The 24,142-nt window shown below is 36.1% G+C and overlaps 1 protein-coding gene across 1 annotated transcript; it reads right to left on the minus strand.

The window, feature by feature from the left end:
* Positions 1 to 716: 716 nt before the first annotated feature.
* LOC131029580 (uncharacterized) lies at positions 717 to 22,727 on the minus strand. The gene is made up of 3 exons (XM_057960104.2): positions 22,197 to 22,727; positions 2,510 to 4,121; positions 717 to 2,331 (listed from the first exon to the last, which is right to left on the minus strand). Exons 1-3 carry the CDS (start codon positions 22,432 to 22,434, stop codon positions 2,175 to 2,177), a joined length of 2,007 nt encoding a protein of 668 aa, XP_057816087.1. The 5' UTR covers positions 22,435 to 22,727; the 3' UTR covers positions 717 to 2,174.
* Between the last annotated feature and the right edge of the window lie 1,415 nt (positions 22,728 to 24,142).

Consider the following 24,142-nt stretch of genomic DNA (forward strand, 5'->3'; position numbering starts at 1 on the left):
ATGTTTTCCCAGCAAAATGTCTTGACTTATTGCAAATTGATATCTACTTATGAGGGTGGTCATTCCCAGGAAGTCATTCCTAAATATTGCTATGCATAGCGGCCTTGTATTTTAACAAAATCTCTTATTAATATTTCTGAAAATCAAGTTTATCTACAAAACATGTACTCAAATAACTGGAACAGCTTGTTCAAACTTTTGGAAGAGGGGTTGACATCCGAGTTAGTGCTTGAAATATCATCTACAGGAGCAAGGCAGTCAAGTAAGTCCTTGAATGTCATCTACAGTAGCAATGCAGTCGAGTAGATCCTTGAATATCATCTGCAGTAACCTTTCAAAAGCAAAAGCATTCCAAGAGAAGAGTTCAAGTTAGAGAAGATTTATCTTTAACCTTTTTCACAAAATCATGCAGAACAAAATTGCCTTTATACCGAGTGGAATCGACAGGCTAATACTTCTGAATCAATTTTGCTTAAGGAATGATATATATTTTCTGTTGAGAGAGTATAATAGCTTTTAAAACGATTACAATATTAGTACTCCAATTCCTCCTTTTCAACATCGCAAAATATAAGTACTATCGAATATAAGGCACGCGATTCAGTAAACGAACATGGTAGACACACAACAGCACAGAGATTTGAACAGTTTCTTCTCATCCATCATAAAAACTTTAAGACCATTTAAAAATTCAGTGTGGACAAAATGGCAAATACTTAAACAAGCAGACCATGAGTGTACTCACTCTCAATATAATGCATATACAGCAAGATACAAATTGTTCGTGCGATTGTGCACCCCATGCAGAATACGCTAGCAGACATACATGCAATATTAGCTAGCTAACTAGACTCAAACAAAAGAGAACTTACAGTTATCTTGAGACGCGAATTTTCTAGTATGAACATTATACATAAAAGTAAAATATATGACCATATATTTATTGCTGCCCATCAATAGAATAAAATTTGGAACTGTAATGGGATTCTCCATTCATCTCCAACCTATGCATCTGTTTAGTAGTCCCACCAAGATTGCCGATAGTCAGTTAAATATAACTTCTGGCAACATAGCAATTAATCATATTAGAACTTGGGGCCACACAGCAAACAGCAATCCTAGGATAATTATGATGATAAAGCAAATAGTTGTCACCCACAATTGTCATCAAACCACCATAGCAACCATTGAGAAAAGATGTAGCCAGTTCCCCCTGAAGTTTATAATTGAAAGGATCATTAAATCCTCCCATACAGCAATGTTTGTTGCACTGATTTCTCCATCAAGCTACAGAAGCAGATATAATGAGAGCAATGATCATAATACCTGAGCCATGAGTAGAATTACTTTTATTTTATTTTCAGTCATTAAGTTTCAACTGATCTATGACCAAGTATTGTACAGTGCAAGCTGATGTCTTCTATAGAGAAAAACCTGCTTCTGTATATTGTTCATGCCCTTACATGTCGTTGTACACCACATACACTTAGAAAGAACATCGGAGTCTTCATGTCAACTTCTATACTGTGGCACATCCCAAACGCTCTAGGAAACCAACAAATCATACTGTACTGTCATACTTTCAATAACAGATTTAAAAACTTATAACTTCCAAGTTTAATCTTTTAGTCAAATCACTTAAACATTTTAAGGCTGACATATTCATCACTTACTACTAGCTGTTTGGTCAAATCCTCACATATAACACACTATGTAGACAATAATATGAATGACTCCATTGAAAGAATGGAGTTTCTTTGTCAAATATAACCAAGAGATGTTCTGGCATTAATCCATACTAATATGCGTCAACTACCTTGAAATACAGCAGCCAATCCCACAGACCCTGGGCTTCTCTGAAATGAAAACATAACCAAACTGAAATAGAATTCTTTCCTTCAAAGCAATCAAACTAGTGCTCCATTGTACCACAAGTGCCACAAAAGCTTCAGATGTCCTGTCCATACCAACACACCATCATGCATTTTGTAGACTCTTCATATTCAGTATATGTCATGACCATGAGCATGATCCCGATACTCTACCTAATCTGTTACTAATTCCACCCACTAGCCCCATATATTCTATTTAACATGTTAACTTTAGGAATACTGTCTTCAATGTGTCTGAAAGAAAAATTATTCTCATAATATAAATCTTAGGTCCAAAACCTATCACTGTGACCTAATTTGAATAGACAACGGCTGCCACCCTGAATAATGGTGTCTTAGCCACCGTTTAGCATTAATAGCAAGCTGCAACATATGCAGAATTTCCCCAAGTGTGATATTTTTCAAGCAAAATGACTTCAATATCAATGCTGCATGATACCTGTCCATACAGATAAATAGTCATCATGAAATGTGCCATTGGTGTTTCAGCTTTGACGACAGATGAATCCAATAATTTAAAGGAATTGAATATTAAAAACAAATAAAACAAATCAGATTTCATCTTAAAAAAAAAAACTGTTAAATTTGCAACATAGTAATAAAGTAATTAGACCCACCGCTTCTCAGATTTCATCATTGCCTCGTGTCCTTCTGAACTTAAAAGAAACTTCCGAAATTCCTCCCAGACTTCATTTGGATAATTATCATGAATGTTGAGAGGATCCACACATTTCCAAAGCTGAACATTGCAAGGAAGATATAATAAAGGTCCTGCAGCTTTCAATGTTACTATCTCTTTTTGCTGGAGTGAATTTTCCAGCAGCTCACGAACATTAAAATTAGAACTACACATCTCTCCATATCTGATGCAATCTTCAATATTTGCTTCTGTAGGCACCATCATATTCTGCTTGAGAAATTCTAAGGCACGTAAAGGAATACTAATTTGAGGGCGGCGAGAACCCATAAACTCTGATGAGGTCTGCTCCAGAGGCCTTCTTCCTCCATGATTGTCTGGGCCAGGAATGTTAGAATTAAAACTCATAGGATGAGGTTCTTGACTTGGAGGAAACTGCCATTGCATTTGATTAGAAATGCCATGTGTAGCTTGCACATTGTAGCTTTGCTGTTGCTCAGGTGTCCTTGAGTCAGAAGGATAACTTGCCCTCATTGAAACTAAATTATCCGGTGATGTATAAACTTGAGTATGAAAATTTGACCGTGGTGCACCAAAGTTACCTACAGATAAACCATTTGCAACTTGAGGCAAAAAGCTAGGCCTTGCTCCACCAGAATTATCAGCAGACAAACTGCTTGTAAATTGAGGATGAAATTTTGGTCTTCCTGTACTAAAATTATTTGTAGGTAGATTACTTATAACTTGAGGCTGAGTATTAGGCCGGGGGTTCATAGCAATATTTGGCCTTACTTTAGATTGAATTGGACTTCCTGTACCCGAATAACTATTACCCTGAGGAACAGGACATGAGCTGGACCTCATGGATGGATTAAAAGAAGTTTTGGGATCAAATTGAGTCTGCTTAAAATTATTGTAGTCAAAATTCCTAGTATATGTAGAGGATAAAGGCCTTACAGTATTAGAACTACCAGGTGCACTAGAATGTGAATGTAATGCAAAGTTACTAGTTTCAGAAGTTATAGTAGGAGGTCTTGTTCCCGCAAAGAAGTTATTAAACTCTCTTTGTCCATTTGGATGCCCTATTCCATTGGCAGGCATATGGTTGGACCAATCTGGTCGGAACTGTGCAGTATCACGAAAATTAGATTCCATGGAATGTGTAGTGATATTGTTTGCATGCAGTTGCACTCCTGGAAGTGGTTGCCTGCCCTGAGAAACTGAAGATTTCAGATCTAATTCTGAAAATGCACGCCTCATCTCTAACTCTGCTCTTACACCATTTACAGGAGGGTTAGAATTAGGGTTATTGTCTGTTTGTTCAGAATCAGTCAGTGGATCCTGTAGCGACGGCTCACCCCTTGCTAAGTTGGCCCATAGCCAAATGGTCCTCGCTGCTCCTGTAAGAGATGCAGAAACATTCTGAGCAGGCCGTGCCAAAAGGATATTGTACCTCCTCTGTGCGAGTTTGTGAAGAGCATTGGAAAAATCCCGGTCACCAGAAATAAGCATATAATTTGCAGGAGCAGGATTGTCTACTGCCCAAAATAACATATCAACTAAAATTGCTTTATCACTTGCATCCTTCACACCTGCATCATATTCATGAAATTGATATCAAGCATATAAGGAGCTAAATGCAAATCTATTTATTCTAGATTATCAAAAGCATATATATATTAGAACTATTTTTCACAAATAAAGTTTCAGCTTAAACCAGTAATGCGTGGTACTCCATTAAAACATGCTCAATGGTGCACAACCAGCTAATTGAAAATCTATAAATTATAGATTAGCAAAAAAATATATATTAATACTATTTTTTTCACAAATAAAATTTCAGCTTAAACTGGTAATACACAACACTAATTAAAATATGCTAGGTGCACAAATATAATGATCTAGATGTTTACACAGTATAAGCACCCATAGAGAAATGCTGTCTTCTTAGACAAAATCTTATAACATGCAGTGGTAACAGAAATGATGATGCTGCCAGACAATCAGAAAATCAGGCAGATCACTAATAGCCAAAAGAATCAGAAGCATTGATCATGTTGTTCCTTGCCACCTTACTAGATATCTGCTATCAGGTTGTGCAAAGAATCCTTATATTAAAATTGGGGGGCAACTTAAGATATGAATTTTTTATAGCAAATCCCTAGCTAGAATTCATAAATCAAATCAAGTTCAAAATGTCAAACTGCATATTCTATAAGCTCAAGTTCAAAGATTGCACCAAAAAGATAGATACAAAAGCCCTCCAAAGATATGATTCTATGAGCGTAAGTACAAGAACAAAATTGATACTCCCATCATCTCTGATCAAGTTGCGAATAAAGCTAGGGCTTCGCAATTGTAGACAGCGCATGAGAATGCCTATCAAGGATAGCAATGCTGATTCAGAACCAATAGTGTTCCAGTGCATTAAAAAGAGGATTTATGATGCCTGATATGATTCTCTGAGATCTCGTCCAAGTACACAAGAGTATGGATGGTAGCACTCCCATCATGTCTGAGCAAGTTGCGAACAATGCTAGAACTTAGGGAACAGAGAGACTAGAGAAACAATGAGATACCTGAACCAGGGAAGTGACAATGACTTAAAAACATCCGTGCTGGGAATTTTTTGTGAGAATATCACAAAAACAGTGCTACCAAATTTGCTGGCTTCGCAACAAATCTCCGAGCCCCTAATTGAGGAGGCCTAAATGAGGCTTGTCTGCCCACAAAAATAGATCTGGCAAGTTTTAGATAGTTGCCAAGTCTGTTAGACTTGCGACCACTATCAAACTCACAAGTCACACTAGCAAGACTTTCCCTTAATTTTGTAGCACAGAAAGTTTTTTTTTTTTTAAAAGGAAATAAAACAACCTAAGACCAAAACAAATAGAAACTCACATTTGCCACAAAAACTTAACAATATAAAGAAAATCACATTTAGTGAAGCTACTATTCAATTACAAGCTACTTTGATCACATACAAGTATACATCAAACAAACAAGCAAAAAAGCAAATTTGAGCTGAAGGAAACAAGACCCTTAAATATATAAACATTGTCAAGTATTTTTGGTGTACAGACTTGTGGACTACAATATCCCAGGCATTAAAAACAAAAATCATGTGCAGACATTAACTATGGTAGAGAAAAGCAATATCACTTTGCCCAACATCAGTAGCTCTACAATGGATCTTGCGGTCACATCTCTAAAAGGTCCTCCATGTTGTTGCAGCCATGACATATGCACATGTCAGCAACATCCAAGGCATCTATTATAATATCTCCTCCTCAAACATTGCTCTTGCATTTGACTCAAGTTCGATCTTATCCATCAATCAGTGGTCAACCATCATCCTAAATAAATACAAGATCCCCAACCTCAATTATTCAATCTGATAGTGGTAAATCTAATCCCATGATTCGTTTGTGATGCAAACAAAGGTTGTAATGAGCATACACAAGCACTTGCACACGAGAATAATATAATAGGAAATATGCAACAAATACCTGATATTACTTAAAAATGATAAGCCACTTTTTAGGGGCAAACCTCCAAAAGTCTTGAATAAGAACACAATTTGCAATATGATCATAAACTAGCCCTGGTTCCTATATATACCATACTTATCTTTGGATGTCTCCCAGGCCAACTTAACTACCTATATAAGACTATACAAATGATTTAATATCTTAATTAAGGGTTAACATAGCCACAACTCAGCTACACATATCCGAATGCAATCAATAGGTTAAGGGCATAGTAATTTAACCTTTGCAACATCAATCTATTATGCTTATTAGAGTTGGTGCAGTCACAGCAGGAGAGTCCTCAAAGAGAACGGTCTGGGCCAGGCAGCAAGAGCAACACAGCAGAAGCAACACAATGCGATGGAGGCAATGCAGAATCAGACTTTTATTATATCAAGGAATCCAAATATAAATTGGCTGGCAACATGTGGGCTTACAGATTCGGCACACAGGCCTGATTACAAACACGCTCAAAATATAGTATTCAGGCTCAAGCAAGAATGCGAGCCAACTCCGGATCTACTAATCTTCTGATTATCTCCTATATTCTCTCCCTTTACACTTAGTTACATTGATTTATATGATATCCATAGCTCTTGGATGATCCACGTCGGCCCAAGATGAAAACAATTGCCGATGAAGGTGTAACGTGTAGAACAACTAGGTTGGCCTCTACCAAAAGGATTCCTCCGGAAACAACATAGAATGATGTGCGGACCTAAGGGAAAGGTCGGCCACAAGCCAAGGAACGTTGGAGGTTACTAAATTAGGCTTCGCAAGCAACGAAAATGATCTGCAAGATTCTCCATTAGCAGATAGGTCCAAGCGGCTTCAGTGCTCAGGTCAAAAAATTGTCTCACATTCCGGAAGCAATAACTTGCCAAAAAAAGATCGAAACGCCCGCGAACATAGGATAAGGTAGATGAACATGTCCATGAACAAAATCCAGCTCCGCAAGATCCGGTGGACAAATGCGGCAAAACGCCAAATAAAATGCCAAAACTGAAAGCCTAACTGAACAGAAAACAAACTGGAAAGTAAATGTCTTTGTTTGATGCAAGATTGCCAAGAACCAGGGATGCTCCTGCATCAAAAGTGTATGTGCTCAAACATACTCCAGTTGTGTTGATTTGAACAGACTAAGTATATTACCTAACCAATACACTTTCATGTTCTTTTCACACCTAGTTAATTAAGTTTACTTAGGACATTTACTTTTTGTGTCTTGCATAGCATTAACCCTATATATACAAAAGTTCTCTTGTACATTAGTCAATGATTGTATATTTGCATCATTTAATACAATAGAATTATTCTCTCATTTTAGGTCTTTATTGTACTTACATTGAAGGTACTTGATCCTACGTGGCTAGCTCCATAGTCAACTTGCAAAGTGCACTTCCATACTAAAGTGTGGCATTGTTGGCTCAAGATACATATAGCAATTCTCTACAAATTTTGCACCTTAGTACCAACCCTCTCCCATCATGCCTCTAAAATGAAAAACAACTCAATCACACCATTTAACATTAATGAAAGAAATGTAAAAAATACGACTTTATGCAATTTGGGTTCTGGCTATGGGGCTGATAGAATGCACCGGCCCATAGTGCATTTATAAGTTTAGACTCATAAATACACTACGGGGCTGGTGCATTCTATTGGTCCCATAGACGGGACCAAAATGTTGCCTAAGTTGCTTACATTAATATCATGCATAGTGTTCCCCATGCACAAGTTTGAATATCTCAAACTTGAAGATTATTAACCCACTAAGCTAAGAATTTGCTTCCATCTACTCTATGAACGTAGAGCCCATCAAAACCTCGTTGTTTGCCTTGAAATCCAATTGGAATTGGTATATTGGATTCACAAAATAAACGACTGCATTTAACAACTTATGACATTGATGGTGCCATAATCAATCAATGATTTCTCATATGAAATAATATTTTCAATCAACCCCACCATAGATGGCTCTAGTGGCCTTCTTACCCTTATCCATTCCCTTATATACAGCCATGTAATGTCCCCACTTTGAAATATAATTTAATAAAAATAATGACAATAAAATTCAATATTTGCTTTTGGATTCGATTGTGTATGCCAATTTTTAACATCAACGTTTCGAATCACACTCCGTGATTCATTATGAGGATGTGCAAGAATACCATAACAATAGCTCTAAATAACAATAAAATTAAAATACAAAAGAATAAAAAATAAAAAATCAAATCAAAATATAATTAAAATTTCATTCATGTTAATGAATGGTCAAAAGGCATGAAATGATAAGTTGTGCCCCCCCAAATATGAGGTATAAAAGGGAGAAGAGAACTCATTTGAACAGGGGATAATTTGGGAATCAGAAGCACAGATCTGATTGTGAGAGGTCATGTCCCTTTCAAAGGGCAGAAATAATGAAGAGTTCCACTCTTTCAAAGGGTGATAATGGTGAAAAGGTGTGTCTCTTGCCAAAGGACATACATGATGAAGAGATGTGACCTTTCCCTCACATTGAGAGATATAAAGGAAAGGAATCAAAAACCTCCGGTGATATCACCATCAATCAGTTCAGACCAGAACTGTTATTAAGTTACAGGCAGTTATATCCTTGTTCTTGGTGGTATGCATGGGGATGTGCTTAATATATGAAACCTGCTAATGTTCTTATGCAGAATTTAATAGTAGTATTAATACTTAATCATTTCTATCCCCACCCAAGGAGAGGCATGGTGTTGTTAGGGAGAGGCAAAGTAAATCCATCCCAAATTAGGTGAGCCCCAAGGGTGGTCTGGATGGGGATGTTTCCAAAAGCTGGGCCCAGTTATGGAGGTGGTGTCATCACGCCCTATACAAGTAAATTCCCATCCAAGGTTGAGGATTAGAAAGCAAGTAAGAATTGGTGCTTGAATATTGCCACTATCAATTGTACTATGAATAAATATGATTATTTAGTTTACTAAATTAATTTAACGCATGATAATATTAAGTAATGGGTGTTGATTATTGGGAAATTGGCAGCCTCCTAGTAGGGAACATTACAATTGGTATCAGAGCTTTGATCCTGCAATACTGCAGGGTAAACATGAATCAAATGAATCATTCTAGTCAATAAGAAGGAATCTAGCAATAAATGTATTTGTGTATGCTCCATGTTTGCATATATCCATGTGTATGCTCTGTGTTTGGTTCATGCCTGATATGTTCCAGCAAGTTTATTCCATGTGTGTTTCCAAAGCCATTTCATATTGCAAGTCATTTTGAGCACTGCATGATGAATTGCTTGAGGACAAGCAATCTTGGGTGGGGCGGACTGTAATGTCCCCACTTTGAAATATAATTTAATAATAAATAATAAAAAAATTTAAAAGGGGGCTTAAAATGTCATCAGAAGTGTTGTCAGGGCAAGGGGACCAATTGAAATATTAAATGAAAAAGAAAAGAATTTATAGCAAACAGGTGATTATAAAAAGAGCTGGGCTTTAGAAAAAGCATACATTGTTTCAATTCAAGAGCATATTGAAGATCTCGAAAGATTGTGCCAAAGATCAAAGAATTTCTGAATTTTGGTTAGTTTGTGGTCTCCTAGGTTCAGCTGATTAATTATTTGGGATGTATAGTTATCTACATGATATAAAAATATTATTTTAAACTGATAGTTAATATTATATTAGCTGGTGGTTCTATGTTTGTTAAGGAAATTATTATAGTTAAGAGTTGTCTATTGAATTTATTTTGTAATGAAATTCTTGTGCAGTCCATACATAGCATAAAAAAGCTAAGTTTGGGGGTCAGGAATCTGTCAATAGTCGGATAAGTATTTTTTTAAGATCAGAGCGTCATTACAGCCTTTTAAAGGTTGACAAAACCTAGTAGTCCTACTGTACCATTGGGGGACAATCTAATTATTTTCTGACAAGTCAAATTGAGTCTGTTGTTATCATACAAATGGAACCTTTAGCTTGCATCTGGTGAATGTTTCTGGGAATAACCGGAATATTGGTAAATGGTGCGATTCAACTTGTTCAGGTTTATTTAAATACAAGAGAGAACAACCTTTGGAAACAAATTCTGACTCCTTAATTTTCTATCCCCTTGCCTACCATTCCTTCTGATGATGACCCACACAATTATTTTTGGTCTGAAATATTAAGTTTTAGAGTTAAGGGGAACTGATTCAAAATTTCATAAACATAAATATACTGTGTTGCCATCTTCCATTAGCAGCCAGCCACAACCAATTAAAGCAACTTGCGGGGTAGTTATTAAAAAAATTAAATGTGCTTTTTTAGGTTTTTCTTATTTATTAAAAATAGATTTTAAAATTTCTCTTTATACTTTATTTATGTTCTTTAAATAAACTTAAATTTCATATTTTGTATTTTATTTTTTTAAATAATTTTGTTAAAGTTAAAAATAGAAACTTTGGTGTGGCTCCAAGAATGGGACGTACTCGGTCAAAGTGGGTTACAAGCTCTTAGAGAGATGGAGTTGGATAGGGATGGGTGGTTGTTTAAACTATGCTGGAATAAAAATTGCCTACCCAAAGCAGGCACATTTGCTTGGTTAGCTTTGAAAGGGCAAATTTTGACGGGAGAGAGATTAAGAAAATTGGGTTTTCACGGTCCTTTTAGATGTTTGCTACAAAAGGAAGAGAATGACACTCTAGATCATCTCCTCAATTGTAAATATTCTTCACATTGCTGAAAATTTTTGCTGCATAAACTAAATTGGCAAATCCCACTTCCAGCCAGGCTGATAGAGCTGTTTCAAAGCTCGAACTCAGAAAAAGTGAAATCGGTATACTCAAGCATATGGGTACTTTGCTAAGTGTGCAAGGAGCACGACAAGAGGATTTTTCAAGATAAAAAGGATACATTGCAGCGTACGTGTTGTCCATATTGAAAATGCAATCTCAGAAATGATGAACCCTACCACTTTCAATCACAATTTTATAAATACCCTTTTAGCATAGCAGATAAAATTTTACAATCACAATGGCCCTTGCTGAAATTTAGGCCCATTAATGGGCAGTACAGGGTTGATGCTTCTCAGAAGAAAAAAGAAAATGTGATATGGCAGAGAGACCAGAAGTAGGCTGGATTAAAATTAATTTTGATGGGGCCTCAAAAGGCAATCCAAGGCACTCGGGAGCAAACTGTATTGCGAGAGATAAAATTCGGAACATATTGGCAATTGGAGCGCAAAAATTGGTAGAAGGCACTAACAACAAAGCGGAAGCTCAAGCTGTGCTTCACCCAATCAATCTAGCAAGTAGACTTTTAGTTTGGAGGGTGATTCACAAGTAGTGGTTGAAGCAATCTCGAAGGGTGAAGCCCAAGGTTGGAAATTAAAGAAGTTTGTTAATATTATTGTTCAAAAATTAAATCCTTTCCAAAATTTTAAAATCTCTAACATTCAAAGGGAGGGTAATTGGGAGGCAGACATTCTCCCAAATTGGGTTTGTGCACTTGATGAAGGGCAAAGGGTGGAGTAGTGAGATGATCTACGTGGCACTCAACTGGAAGAGGAAGTCGACATGGGCAGAAAGATGGGACAAGGAGATGACTAAATATTTATTGCATGTTAAGGAGATTGATCAAGGATATCTGTGTTCGCAGGCTTGTCATGTCATTTGGACTTTCAGGATGACTTCCAGTGTTTCAGTGCACCGTTGGAGTTGAGTGCATTGTTGGTGAGGTGTGCACCTCAATGCTTTTTGATGGTTAAAGTGTGTGAGCCATTAAGGCATGTTGAGTTGGGCTAGCACGACATTTTTGGCAATGCACAGTTGGTAAGTGTTAAGAAGGGTATGTTTTCATTTATTTCCTTTGTTTGAAGCCGTTTTCAATGCAAGTGGCAAAGGGCTTTTCTAGTTATAGACAGGGATTCAATGGAGGTAAATTTCTCCCTCATAACAACCAAGCAACAGCTGGCTTTCATAGGGGCAATCTCTAAGGAGATGATTCGCAATGTCTTTAAAATTGAGGATCCAAAAATTTTGCAAATGGTGGATGTGCTCATGGGGAAAGAATATATGGATTCGAAATTAAACAAAACAAATGCGGATTTGGTCTCAATGTTTTTTGTGTAGGGCCTGGGACTTGAAACAAAGTAAGATGTTAAATGGGTGATAAGAGAGTGCATGAAGGAGGAGTAGAAGTACCGGTTGGACACTTTCTTGGCCATAGCTAGGCAGAGAAAAGGGTTTGTGTCAACAAATGGAGAATGGTTGCATTCTGTAGATTTTGTCCCACCTCTAAGACCATTCCTCGTATGGGGAGCAGACATGGACAGAGAAGCACGCCAGGAGGAAACACAAGTTGGGTGGGATTACATTAAAGACTATCCATGGAGCAGGGAACAGAGGTTGCAAGTGCTGCGACTGGAGGATACCATGAAAGCCAAAAAGAAGACCGTCTTCAAAAAGGAAGACTTTTGGCTCAGTCGTAGGAAGCCAATGGATTGAAACACAAATCAGTAATCTTTTTGAATTTGACACTTGTGAGTCATTAGGGTTTGTAGTAGTCATAGGAAGGATGTATTTCTTTTTGCTGTGTTCATGTTAATTGGGCTTGGGCGTTAGATTCAGGTACTTCATTTCATGCCACACCCCATAGGAAATATTTTGTAGACTATGTTCAAGGTGATTTTGGGAAGTTTAGTTGGATGATGATGAACGATGCAAAATTGTTGGAAAGAGCAAGATACAAATAAAATTATCAAATGTGAATCAATGGTTGCTGAAAAAGGTGAGACATGTTCCTGATTTAAGAAGAAATCAAATTTCAACAAACAACTGAGAAGTGAAGGTTGCACAATTATATTTACTAGCAATTCATGAAATGTTACTACAAGATCGTTGATAATAGAAAAAGGAGAAAATGTAGGTACATTATATTTAAGCATTGATAATTCTAAGGAGAACAAATACAACATTATGGCACAATAGGCTCGGGCACATAGATGAGAAAGGGATAAGATTCTCCATTCAAGGAATTTATTGTGAGGTTTGAAGGATTGAATTTTTGTGAAAACTATGTTTATGGAAAACAAAAAAGTGTTAGATTTCTCCAAGTTGGGAAGGAAAAGAAGAGTGAAAATTTAGAGCTTGTGCATTCAAATATATGGGAACCCACTCAAGCATCATCTCCTAGTGGCTCTTATTATAATGTTACTTTTATTGATGATGCAACTAGAAAAACATGGGTTTATTCCATTCTCAAAAATCTGATGTATTTGATATCTTTAAGGAATGGAAAACTTTGGATGGAAATAAGATAGGATATAAGTTGAAGTGTCTTCAATCAAATAGAGGAAGTGAATATTGCAACTAAGAATTTGATAGTTATTGTTCACATAATGGGATTCGTAGACACAAGACGGTTCTCCCAAGACGGTTCCAAGAACACCACAAGAAAATGATGTATCTGAAAGGATGAATGGAACAATCATAGAGCATGCAAAGAGGAGTATGAGATTGCATGCAGGATTGCCATTACAATTTGGGCAAATGCTATCAATACTGTTGTTTACTTAATCAATAGAGGGCCTATAAGTTCCTTTGATGGTGGTATTCTAGAGGAGGCATGGATGAGTAAAAAGGCAAACTCCTCATTTTTAAAACTTTTGGTTGTGAAACATTTGTCCATATTAATATAGAAAATAGAACAAAGCTTGAGCCGAATTCCAAGAAGTTTACTTTTATTCGACATGGGAGTTAATAATTTTGGTTATCATTTATGAGATTATGAAAATCACAAAATCATTAGGAGTAAAGATGTCATATTCAACAAGGTCATGTACAAAGATCAGTTGCAAGGAAAGAAACAAGAAAAGGAAAACATAAAGTATACATTGCTAGATGAAATCCTGAAAAATGAAGTTCCAAAGGTGGCAAAAAATTAAGCATTCAACAACAAGAACAACAAGAACTTCAAACTCCTGCAAAATATTCTAGGATAAGTATACTATGTATTATTAATTGATTCTAGTCAACCAAAAAGTTACGAAGAAGCAATACAAATAGAAACCAAACAGAAGTGGGACCAATGCATGAAAGAGAAAATGGACTCTTTGATACAAAATCAGAATTGGGACTTGGTTTAGTTGCCTAAGGGTAAAAAAAAGTAAAAAGAGCACTACAAAACAAATGGGTATACACAATGAAGGAAGAAGACAGAGAAAAAAGAAGGTACAAGGCAAGACTTGTTGTAAAGGGTTTTGCACTGAAGAGGTATAGATTTTGATGAAATATTTTCTCATGATGTTAAACTGACTTCTATCAGAACTATTCTAAGTCTTGTGGCTACATAAGACTTGCATCTCTGTAATGCCCCCTACTAGATATAGGTCTTTTTAACAACAATTACCTATTAGTGAGATGAGATTTCCACAGTCCATGCTAAATTGATATATATGCTTCTAGATTTAGCTGTGTAGGAGTTTTTTGCATCAACGTTCCGAATCACACTGTGTGATTCATTACCCTACAGCTCACATCCTGATGATGAATCACAGAGTGTGATTCGAAACATTGATGCAAAAACTCCTACACAGCTAAATCCAGAAGCATATATATCAACAATTACCTAATTTCAATCCTTTTATGACTTAAATTAATTTGCTTGATTAGGAGACAATTTCCATTCTTAACTTGCTAAGAGTATATCTGAAACAAATATTTATCACAGTACTCAATGTAATTATTTTTGAATCATCCTACTGCAATCAAGAATTCATAAATTTATAAATCAGAAATAGGGCTTGAGACTTACCTTGTATTAGAGGAGTGGAGACTTATAAAGATAACATGCACCCACAAGGAAAGTCAAACACCTACAAGCATATCCATTCTTAATCAGTCATAATCTATTCTAAGGTAACAACAAAAGAGTGGGTATATGAGACATGAAAGGGTTGCTTGGGTCCATTGTCTACCAAGTCCAAGGAATGGTTGCTTCTAACCTCCTTGCTAGACTTGACGGCCCATTTTGCTATCCCTTCCAAGCGCATTACCTATACACCAAAACATGAAAGGGTTGTTTGGGTCCACTGTCTACCAAGTCCAAGGAATGGTTGCTTCTAACCTCCTTGTTAGACTTGGCGGCCCATGTTGTTGTCCCTTCCAAGCCCATTACCCATACACATCATCTTGTGAGTAGCATAGAGAGTGTAACTAGTTCCTTGACTACGAGAGTTCTTATGACCACTTGTGAGCCCCTCGTCACCACTGGATTACACCTCTATCTTCTTCCCACAAGATGCCACAAGCAGATTGGACCACTTCTTCAAGTGCATACACCTCACATGGACTAATTCTATATGAATATTGCTACTGTATATATATATATATATGTTTGTAAATACAGTAGCAATATTCATATAGAATTAGTCCATGTGAGGTGTATGCACTTGAAGAAGTGGTCCAATCTGCTTGTGGCATCTTGTGGGAAGAAGATAGAGGTGTAATCCAGTGGTGACGAGGGGCTCACAAGTGGTCATAAGAACTCTCGTAGTCAAGGAACTACACCTCTATCTTCTTCCCACAAGATGCCACAAGCAGATTGGACCACTTCTTCAAGTGCATACACCTCACATGGACTAATTCTATATGAATATTGCTACTGTATTTACAAACATATATATATATATATATATATATATATATATTATACTATGCAAAACGGTCATAGTCACTATGCATCATTTAATCAGTAGCATTTAGATAAATTGTATGCGATGTGCCATATATAGGGAATGCATACCACAGTCCCCACTATGTGTTTGAGTCTACTGTTTACTCCATTAATTATTAATGTCCAAAACTGATCTTCTTCACTCTTTAGATCCATTGATCTGAGTGACTGCTTGATGATATTTTGATTCGATAATCTCTGCTGTGTATGCTTCTTCCTTTCCTTTCCATAATCCCCATGCATACCACCAAGAAGGATGTTACTGCCTGTAACCTAATAACAGTTCTGATCTGATCTGATTGATGGTGCTGTCATCAGAGGCTTTTGATTCTTTTCCTTTATATCTCTCAATGTGAGGGAGAGGTTACACCTCTTCATCATGTATGCCCTTTGGCAAGAGACATACCCTTTCACCATTAACACCCTTTAAAAGTGTAACTCTTCATTATTTCTACCCTTTGAAAGGGACACAACCTTTCACAATCATATCTGCACTTCTGATTCCCAAATTATCTCCCCTCAAATGAGGTTCTCTTCCCTCTTTTATATCTCACGTTTGAGGGAGTCAACTTTTCATTTTATGTCTTTTGACCATTCATTAACTTAATTAAATTTTAATTAAATTCTTTTATATTTTTATTTTTATTTTATTATTATTATTTATATTAAATTCTATTTCAAAGTGGGAACATTACAATCTTCAACAATTATATGTAAAGACAACTTTTCTCCACGAAGATTTGGAGGAAGAAATCGACATGCAACAACCACAAGGATACAAGGTCAAGGGGAAGGAGGACTTAGTGTGTAGATTAAAGAAAAGCTTATATGGCTTGAAACAAGCATCCTTGCCATGGTATTTGAAATTTGATAGTTTTATGGTTGAACAAGGTTACAACAAATGTCACTTTGATCATTGTGTTTATTTTAAAAGATTGGATAATGGAGCTATAATATCTTATTATTATATGTTGATGACATTTTTGTTGTCGAATCTAACATGCAACATATAAATGAGCCTAAGCAAAAATTAGTAACGTCATTTACTATGAGGGATTTGGGTGCAGCCAAACAAATCCTTGGTATGAAAATAACAAGAGACAAAAAAACATTGCACATTAACATTGTCTCAAAGTGAGTACATAGAGAAGGTGTTGAAAAGATTTCAGATTGCAAGATGCAAAACCAAGTAGTACACAATTGCCCAGTCATGTTAAATTGACTAAAGAGATGTGTCCCAAGACACAAAGGAGATGAACTACATGTCCAAGGTTCCATACTCTTCCGCAATTACCAGCTTGATGTATGCCATGGTGTGTACAAGGGCTCATATCACACATGAAGTGAGAGTTGTGAACAAGCATATGAACAATCTTGGAAAACGGCATTGGAATGAAGTAGAAAGGATTCTTAGGTATTTGAGAGGTACTACTACACAAGTATTACAAACTGGAGGTTCCAACTCTACTCTACAAAATATGTTGATTCAAATTTGGCAGGTGATCACAAGATATGTGTTTAATGTACATGGAACAGAAATTATAGAACTTTTCCCTTCATTCGAAGACTAAACATATATAGCTCAAGTACCATTCCATACACTCAGTTTTAGAGGATGGAGAGTTGAAACTAGAAAAGATACACACTAGCCAAAATCTTGCAGATATGTTAACAAAGGCAGTAAATCAAGAGAAACTAATTTCCTACTCAAATTATTTTGACCTTCAAGCATGATAATAGTGGAAATGGTGTGTCAATCCAATAGGAGCTACAAGTGCAATGGTGTTCATCCAAAATCAGTCTCCAAGTGAGAGATTGTTGGTATATGGCAACTAATCATGTTCAGGCTAAAATTTTGGTGACTCTGTCAGCCCATTTTGCTCATTATTTAATAAAGGAGTCAGCTGTTATTTTGGTATGTAAACCGACCTTTGTAAACCACCAAAAAGACTTGATAAATAAGTGGGAATGTGGAATATCATCAAACTATAATTGGCTCTTTGGTAGATAATAAAGAAAAAGTGGACAATTGATTCTCTGTGGATGTAGCTTGCATTGGATGAACCACGTTAAATTTGTGTGTTATTATGTATTGTTATTTTATCTCTTTTATTCCGGATTATATCTAATATTGTTTATTGTTCTGGTCTACCAAAACCCTAACATGAAGGGTGCTTTCTAATATGTTTATCAACCAATCTTGGTTTGTATGAAGGCAATCCAACAATGAGAAAGCAACAAATGTAAAACAAATGATCCTAAATGACACTTGTGGAATTGTGCAAAATATCTTCTTAGTTTCATCAAGCCCATCATAAATATGATCACTTTACTGATATAGATAAGCCATGTTTGAGAAATGTTTACAATGACAATGACTCAATAATTAAGAAGATGAAATCTAATCATGAATGAAAAAGAGCACAATCCTAAAGAAACTTTCTTCAAAGGCATACAATCAATTTATGTTGTGCAATGGAACAAAATGACCACCCCATTCCATCTTCTTGACTTTGCATTGACTCCCAAATATTATAGCAATGAGATCCTTTCATGCCAACAAGGGTGACACCATACAATGACGCAAAAATCAACAAAGGATATAAGAAAGTGCTTACTAAACTCTTCCCCGATCCTAATATGAAGGATGTGGTTACAAGTGAGTCTTCAGATTTTGTAGCCTCCATTGAACAAAATGATGGCACCCTATGACAAATATAGGATGGATGACCCCTCTTGTTGGTGCCCCAATGGCCAAAAATTGCCACACCTCCAAATTGTTCCAATCAAAATTTTATCATAGGTTTCTTAATTTTTTATCCTAGTCTATAAATTTAAATCCTCTTCATTTTTAAAATATTATTTTCAAACTTGAAGTTTGATTTACAATTTAATAGCTCTATGTCTCTCACTTTGCCTCAATAGGTTGTCAGTTCCTCTTCATCTTAATGGAATTGGTGTACACGTTCCATCCACTCAATGAAACACAACTGATTGGCATCAAGTAAAGCAAAGGAGCTAGTTTATGTGCATTCTAACTTATGCCTTGATAATCACAAACATAATGAATACAAAGAAGAAGCAACAAAGTTATGAGATGTAAACCCAAAGTGACCTAGCTTGGATGTTTCTAATGTCAAACAATCTTCATTTTTTCAAGAATCGAATAGCCAATATAATTTTAAAGCGAGTAGCAATGGAATTACACAATTGCACACATTTCTTCTAATATGCCTGCATTGTTTAATGTCAATGATTGATAATGTGAGTATAGAAAATGAACTATATGATGTTGATTACTAATTGTACTATTTTAATATTAAACAATGAATAGCTATTTTGATATTCATATATCACGTTTCAGATTTGTAATATTTATATTAGTTTTGTGTAATATCCCATTTAAATTTTTAAAATCCCAAAGGGAATATTTTGTAATATCTGATCAAGTTCAATTTTTAATTTCTAAGGAATTATATATCTGCAGGAAACTATAATCCTTGCAATTGATATTTCTGATAATTAATAAAAAAATATCACCCAATATTTTTGTGTTGCTTGCTTGTCTCTTTATCCCACTGATGAAATGTGAATATTCTGATAACCCTTATTCTATGCTCCAGCAAGGATGCAATGATTCCCTTTTTCTGGCTGTATTTATTTATAGTATCAAACTTAATCTCTTTTGACTGCACGGTGGATACTTAGTGCCCAAAATCTCCCTTTGATTACTTTTGAAAAGTAATTATAGAACATGCAGTGGCTAATAAGGATATGGAACTTGCAACAGTTGATGGCAAATATCCACAGTCCATACATTAATCACCACTTCTGGCAGATTTAAAAAATTATAATATTACTTTACTTATAATGCAATGACCAATCTTCAACCGACTCCTCAAAAAGTAAATCTTGTGCTGATAATTATCCACAATCATAATACTTAAGGCCAACGCAATTTAGAAAATATAATCCACCAATTTATCCAAGCTGGCTGTAGTTCATTCCACATTGTCCAACAATGACCAATATAATATTTGGCACAATGAACAGATCTTATAGCATTACAACATATATCCATCGACTGAAATCTTCAATAAGCTTTTGAAACTAACTTTCTGCACAATGGTTATCTCTATGTGAGATGAGTTGTGGGTTTTCATCCTCCAATTCCAGAACTAGAGGGTTTTCACACCAAAGTACAATACTCCAACAAAGAATAGAAATCAAAAAGTAATATGTTTTATCCACGTATGCCCTCCTCCTTGTCAGGTCCCTCTTAAATAGAGTTTTCCTCCAAAATACAAAACTGTTCAAATTTCCTTCATGACCCTTGATTTATATTTACTTGAAACACCCATATTTATAATTTTAATCCTAATTCTTTAGTGTAAAATTCCTCAAGCCCACAGAAAAAGTATGATAGGCATTTTAGGTTATTACCTTGACTTAATTTTGAAAAAGGGGGCATTCCATTTTGTTTAGCACATGCATGGTATGTAATTCTGAACTTATTCCCTATTTTTAGGATGCAAACATGTATATATTTATGATTTTTTTTTGGTATAAATATACCCAGGACATACCCAGTCCCAAAAAATTCTGCCAAACAAAGTACCATACCCAATTCCAACTTAATATATTTACGTATATTATATAAGTATATCTGCATATATGTATGCATATAGATGTAGATGTATATATGTGTGTATATGTTTAATCTCAAAAGAAAACTGCAGAGAAGCAGGTAAGCAGAGGAAGGAAAACAAAAGCAGAAAACTATACTTGGAAGTCTGAGACTCAGTGGTCGAAGGCACTCAGTGAACTAATTATGGATGCCCTCCTCACCAAAAATAGGAGGAAGCAATCTGCAGAAAGATATTGGGGAGATATCAAGAATAATTAATTTTCTTCTACTTTGATTAGCTTGGAGATCCTTGGGTAGTCTCTTGTGGTATAGAATCTTCTAATTATCTCTGGATGGTATAGATTTAAGTTGCATTCCCTATATTTTTGTAAAGGGTGTGTCTCCTAAGGGAGAGGGCTCAAATCCCTCACTTTACAGATCAAAAATACTTGTGTGTATATATTGCCAGCTGCTGTCTCTACATTTTTGTCCATAATCCCTTCATCCTCCCATTTCAAAACTCCATAGGACATATGTTTCTAACCAACTGCAAATGGCTTTGTGGCATTAATTAGAAAAACTAGCATATTGAGACAGTCGCCCTACAACTATTAGGACTTCTTCAATGGTGTGAAGTTGCAAATCAATAGACAACATTGATAGCTTCGACAGAAACAAAAAATTGTCAATAATGGCATAGTGTGATGATGAATTGTGGTATTGTGGTTCTTGCCACCAAGGTTAAAACCCGTACTGGGGTGTTATTATTGTGTGTTCATGTTGGAGATGAGGTACCCTGTTGTCCCCTGTTTGTGGCCTTACCTGTTCATATCTCCAGTCAAAAGGATTTACCCCAAATTTAAAAAACAAAATTGGACTATGGTTCATTTTAGACTTCCGCATAGTGCTCACCACAGTTTCACACCAGCTACACTATTCCCTGTCTGAAATATGGGAAGATGAGACCAGGTGAAGTCTTAGGTGACTGCAGTAGAATAGAAACCCTTCTCTATTCTCGCATAAGCCAAAAGAAAATCTGTATGTGCAGAGCTCGCATCAACTGGAGTGTAAAAACTACAGTACCTGCAGCCTAAGAAATAATTGTATTTCAAGAGGAAATGGAAAATAAACACGTATACATGCAGATTACTTAAAAAATCAGCTATTTCACAAGATCCGAAATATAAAATGAATAAATAATGTAAAGAAAACATACACCTAGGCACACAAGCTCCAGCATGCACAGCTTTTCAAACATTTAACTATATAATATTTTTGTTAAAATAGATAAGAATCTAACGAACACTGAAAGGAAAGGAAAGGAAAAGGTTAATTTAAGCTAAGGTTCATGTAGCATTGTACCCTGCACACCTATATGTGCTTAGACTACGGCATAGAATCCAAACCCCTTACACTACAGTGTTTGCATGCCCTATCCCATCAGGTTTCGAGCTTGTCCTTTAATTTATGATGGAAACGAAGACTTTTCACCATTAATAATCTTAAGCGTAGACATATGCATTCCATTACATACACATGTCACAACGAGTGAACTACAGATAAGCACTCAAAAGCTTACAACTAGACCAGAGAACGACTATCTGACTATCTAATTAAGCAAAATAAACAGTAATGGACACCAACATATCCAGATTGATGTGGAATAAGCAGATTTAAAGAAATTAACGAGGACGGGAAACAAATAGACAGATGCTCAAATTCCTCTGACCACATAGTATTTAAAGGTAAAAGTACTATTTTTAAGAGAAGAAAAAAAGCTTTAAAAAACAAAAGTAGGGTTTGAATAACCTGAGGGTATATGATGCAGGGCTATCCCAGTGCTGGAGAGGGCTTCTTGAACACGGGAGGTCAATACTTTGGTATCTCCATATGCATAAATGGAAACTGCGCCTCTGTAATCCACCTTCTTGAGCGCAGAAGTAATGTTCTGTGCAATTGCATAGGGATCCACCCCCTTTGGCACATTGCAATTCTCTATATCCCACCACACTGATATTTTTGCATTTGCAAAATCCTCCTCTGCCATTCTTCTCACCTGTACAGCTATCTAATTACTCTGATGCTAATAATTGGTTACTATTTCTCTAGCCCTGGGAATCCTTTACTCTATATTTGATATGTGTATAGTAATAGATCACGATTTGCTTCCAAGAAGCCAAATCGTCATGGCCATGAGACTTAGAAATATCATGCATTACTAGTTTGGATGCGAGTTGCAGGTTTTTAATCAACAATGTTGGGAAAGCTGAGGGTGGGGTTTGAGGGGTTCGTGGAAAGAACGCAAGGAATATAGCTTTATATTCATCACTCCTAGTCAACCTCGGACAAAATCCAGTCTTTTCAAGTATTTTTAAAATTGTTTTATTTTATTGGACATGCATGCGAAACAACCCTATAAAGGAGCCTAACATTTATTTTCATACTAGCACTTTCATTAAAGCAGGTTTTATGGTTGTGTCATTGAAAAATGGTGGTGGGAACGGATCTAAATATTTCTTATTTCTTATGTTTCAATAATAGTTCATTGGAATATTTTAATTAAAAGTTTATTAGTCCTTGCCTTAGGCAGGAGACTAATGTTTTCGCCTCAACGAAATACTTTCTTTCTTAAAAATTGTGCAAGCGTATTATTTCTTCCATTTCCTATGGTCCGCAGCTCCCTGATTTTTATTTTGGAATTTTTGCAGAATATTTCTTTTTTCTGATTGGCCCTTCATATTTTTGCAGGTAGTTTTTTTGTTTTTCCCATTTAAAAATTCAGAGAAAATTTTGCGTGGCCAATAAAAAACAAGCAGAGGAAAATATTTGTGGGTTTCTAATGTTTCTAAATGCTTGGGTGTCTATCTTAGAAGCTTCCTAGTTGGCACGTATGTGGGCACGTGGCTTTGTTGGTGAGGGACATCTATCTAGCAGGACCACTCAAAGGCTTTAGGGTTCTTTATACCCTTTACATATTTACTTTTGCACCCTTGCGTTTTCTCTTTCAAATCCGCATGGCAAAGAGGAAAGAGGTGGTACAGTATACATCTACTCATATCAGGTCTGTATGGTTCAATCGTCATCTTCTTTCGCCAGTGTAGTTTGCATTCATTTATTTTTAGTTCCTGTTTGCAGGAAATTATAGCGGAGGCTTTAGCATTAAACAATGATTAATCTTTCCCCTTTCAGCCAATCAAGTTTTCAAAAAGTTTTACATAATTTTATTTCTAATTATGCAACTATCAAGAAGCTGCTCATTTTTTAGTAGAAATTTATTTGATTGGCATTGCACACGGCTAACAGAGGCATTCAGAGTTTTTCACAGTTTTTCATAGGAGAGAACGGGTGATTCACGAAGGCGGGGCAGCGAAATAAAGTCTAGGGGTACGCGTTTCTGAAAATTGCAGGGCAAAGTGTCAAGAATCAAACAATTTACATACCCTGTCATTGTTTCCACATTTTCAGACGTGGCTAACATGGAGGCACAGAAGATGGAATTTGGGCCTTACGGTAGGTGTAGAAGACTTTGTGTCTCATAATGGCACTGCAAAGCCCTTTCTTGCAGCTTTCTGCACCACTTATCACTCATGTTGCAACAACTAGAATGAATTTCAGAATCAGCTACTCGCATCTAATGCTCACATAGGTTCTGGTGTTTATCAATGATGAGTGGGTTAGGGCTTTTTGCATTTAAGGTTTTGTTTAAACTTGTACGAGTATGTGTATATTTAATGGCGTGTAGGTTAATGCCATGT

Source organism: Cryptomeria japonica, chromosome 3, assembly GCF_030272615.1.
Source record: "Cryptomeria japonica chromosome 3, Sugi_1.0, whole genome shotgun sequence".
In the NCBI taxonomy this organism is placed as follows: domain Eukaryota; kingdom Viridiplantae; phylum Streptophyta; class Pinopsida; order Cupressales; family Cupressaceae; genus Cryptomeria; species Cryptomeria japonica.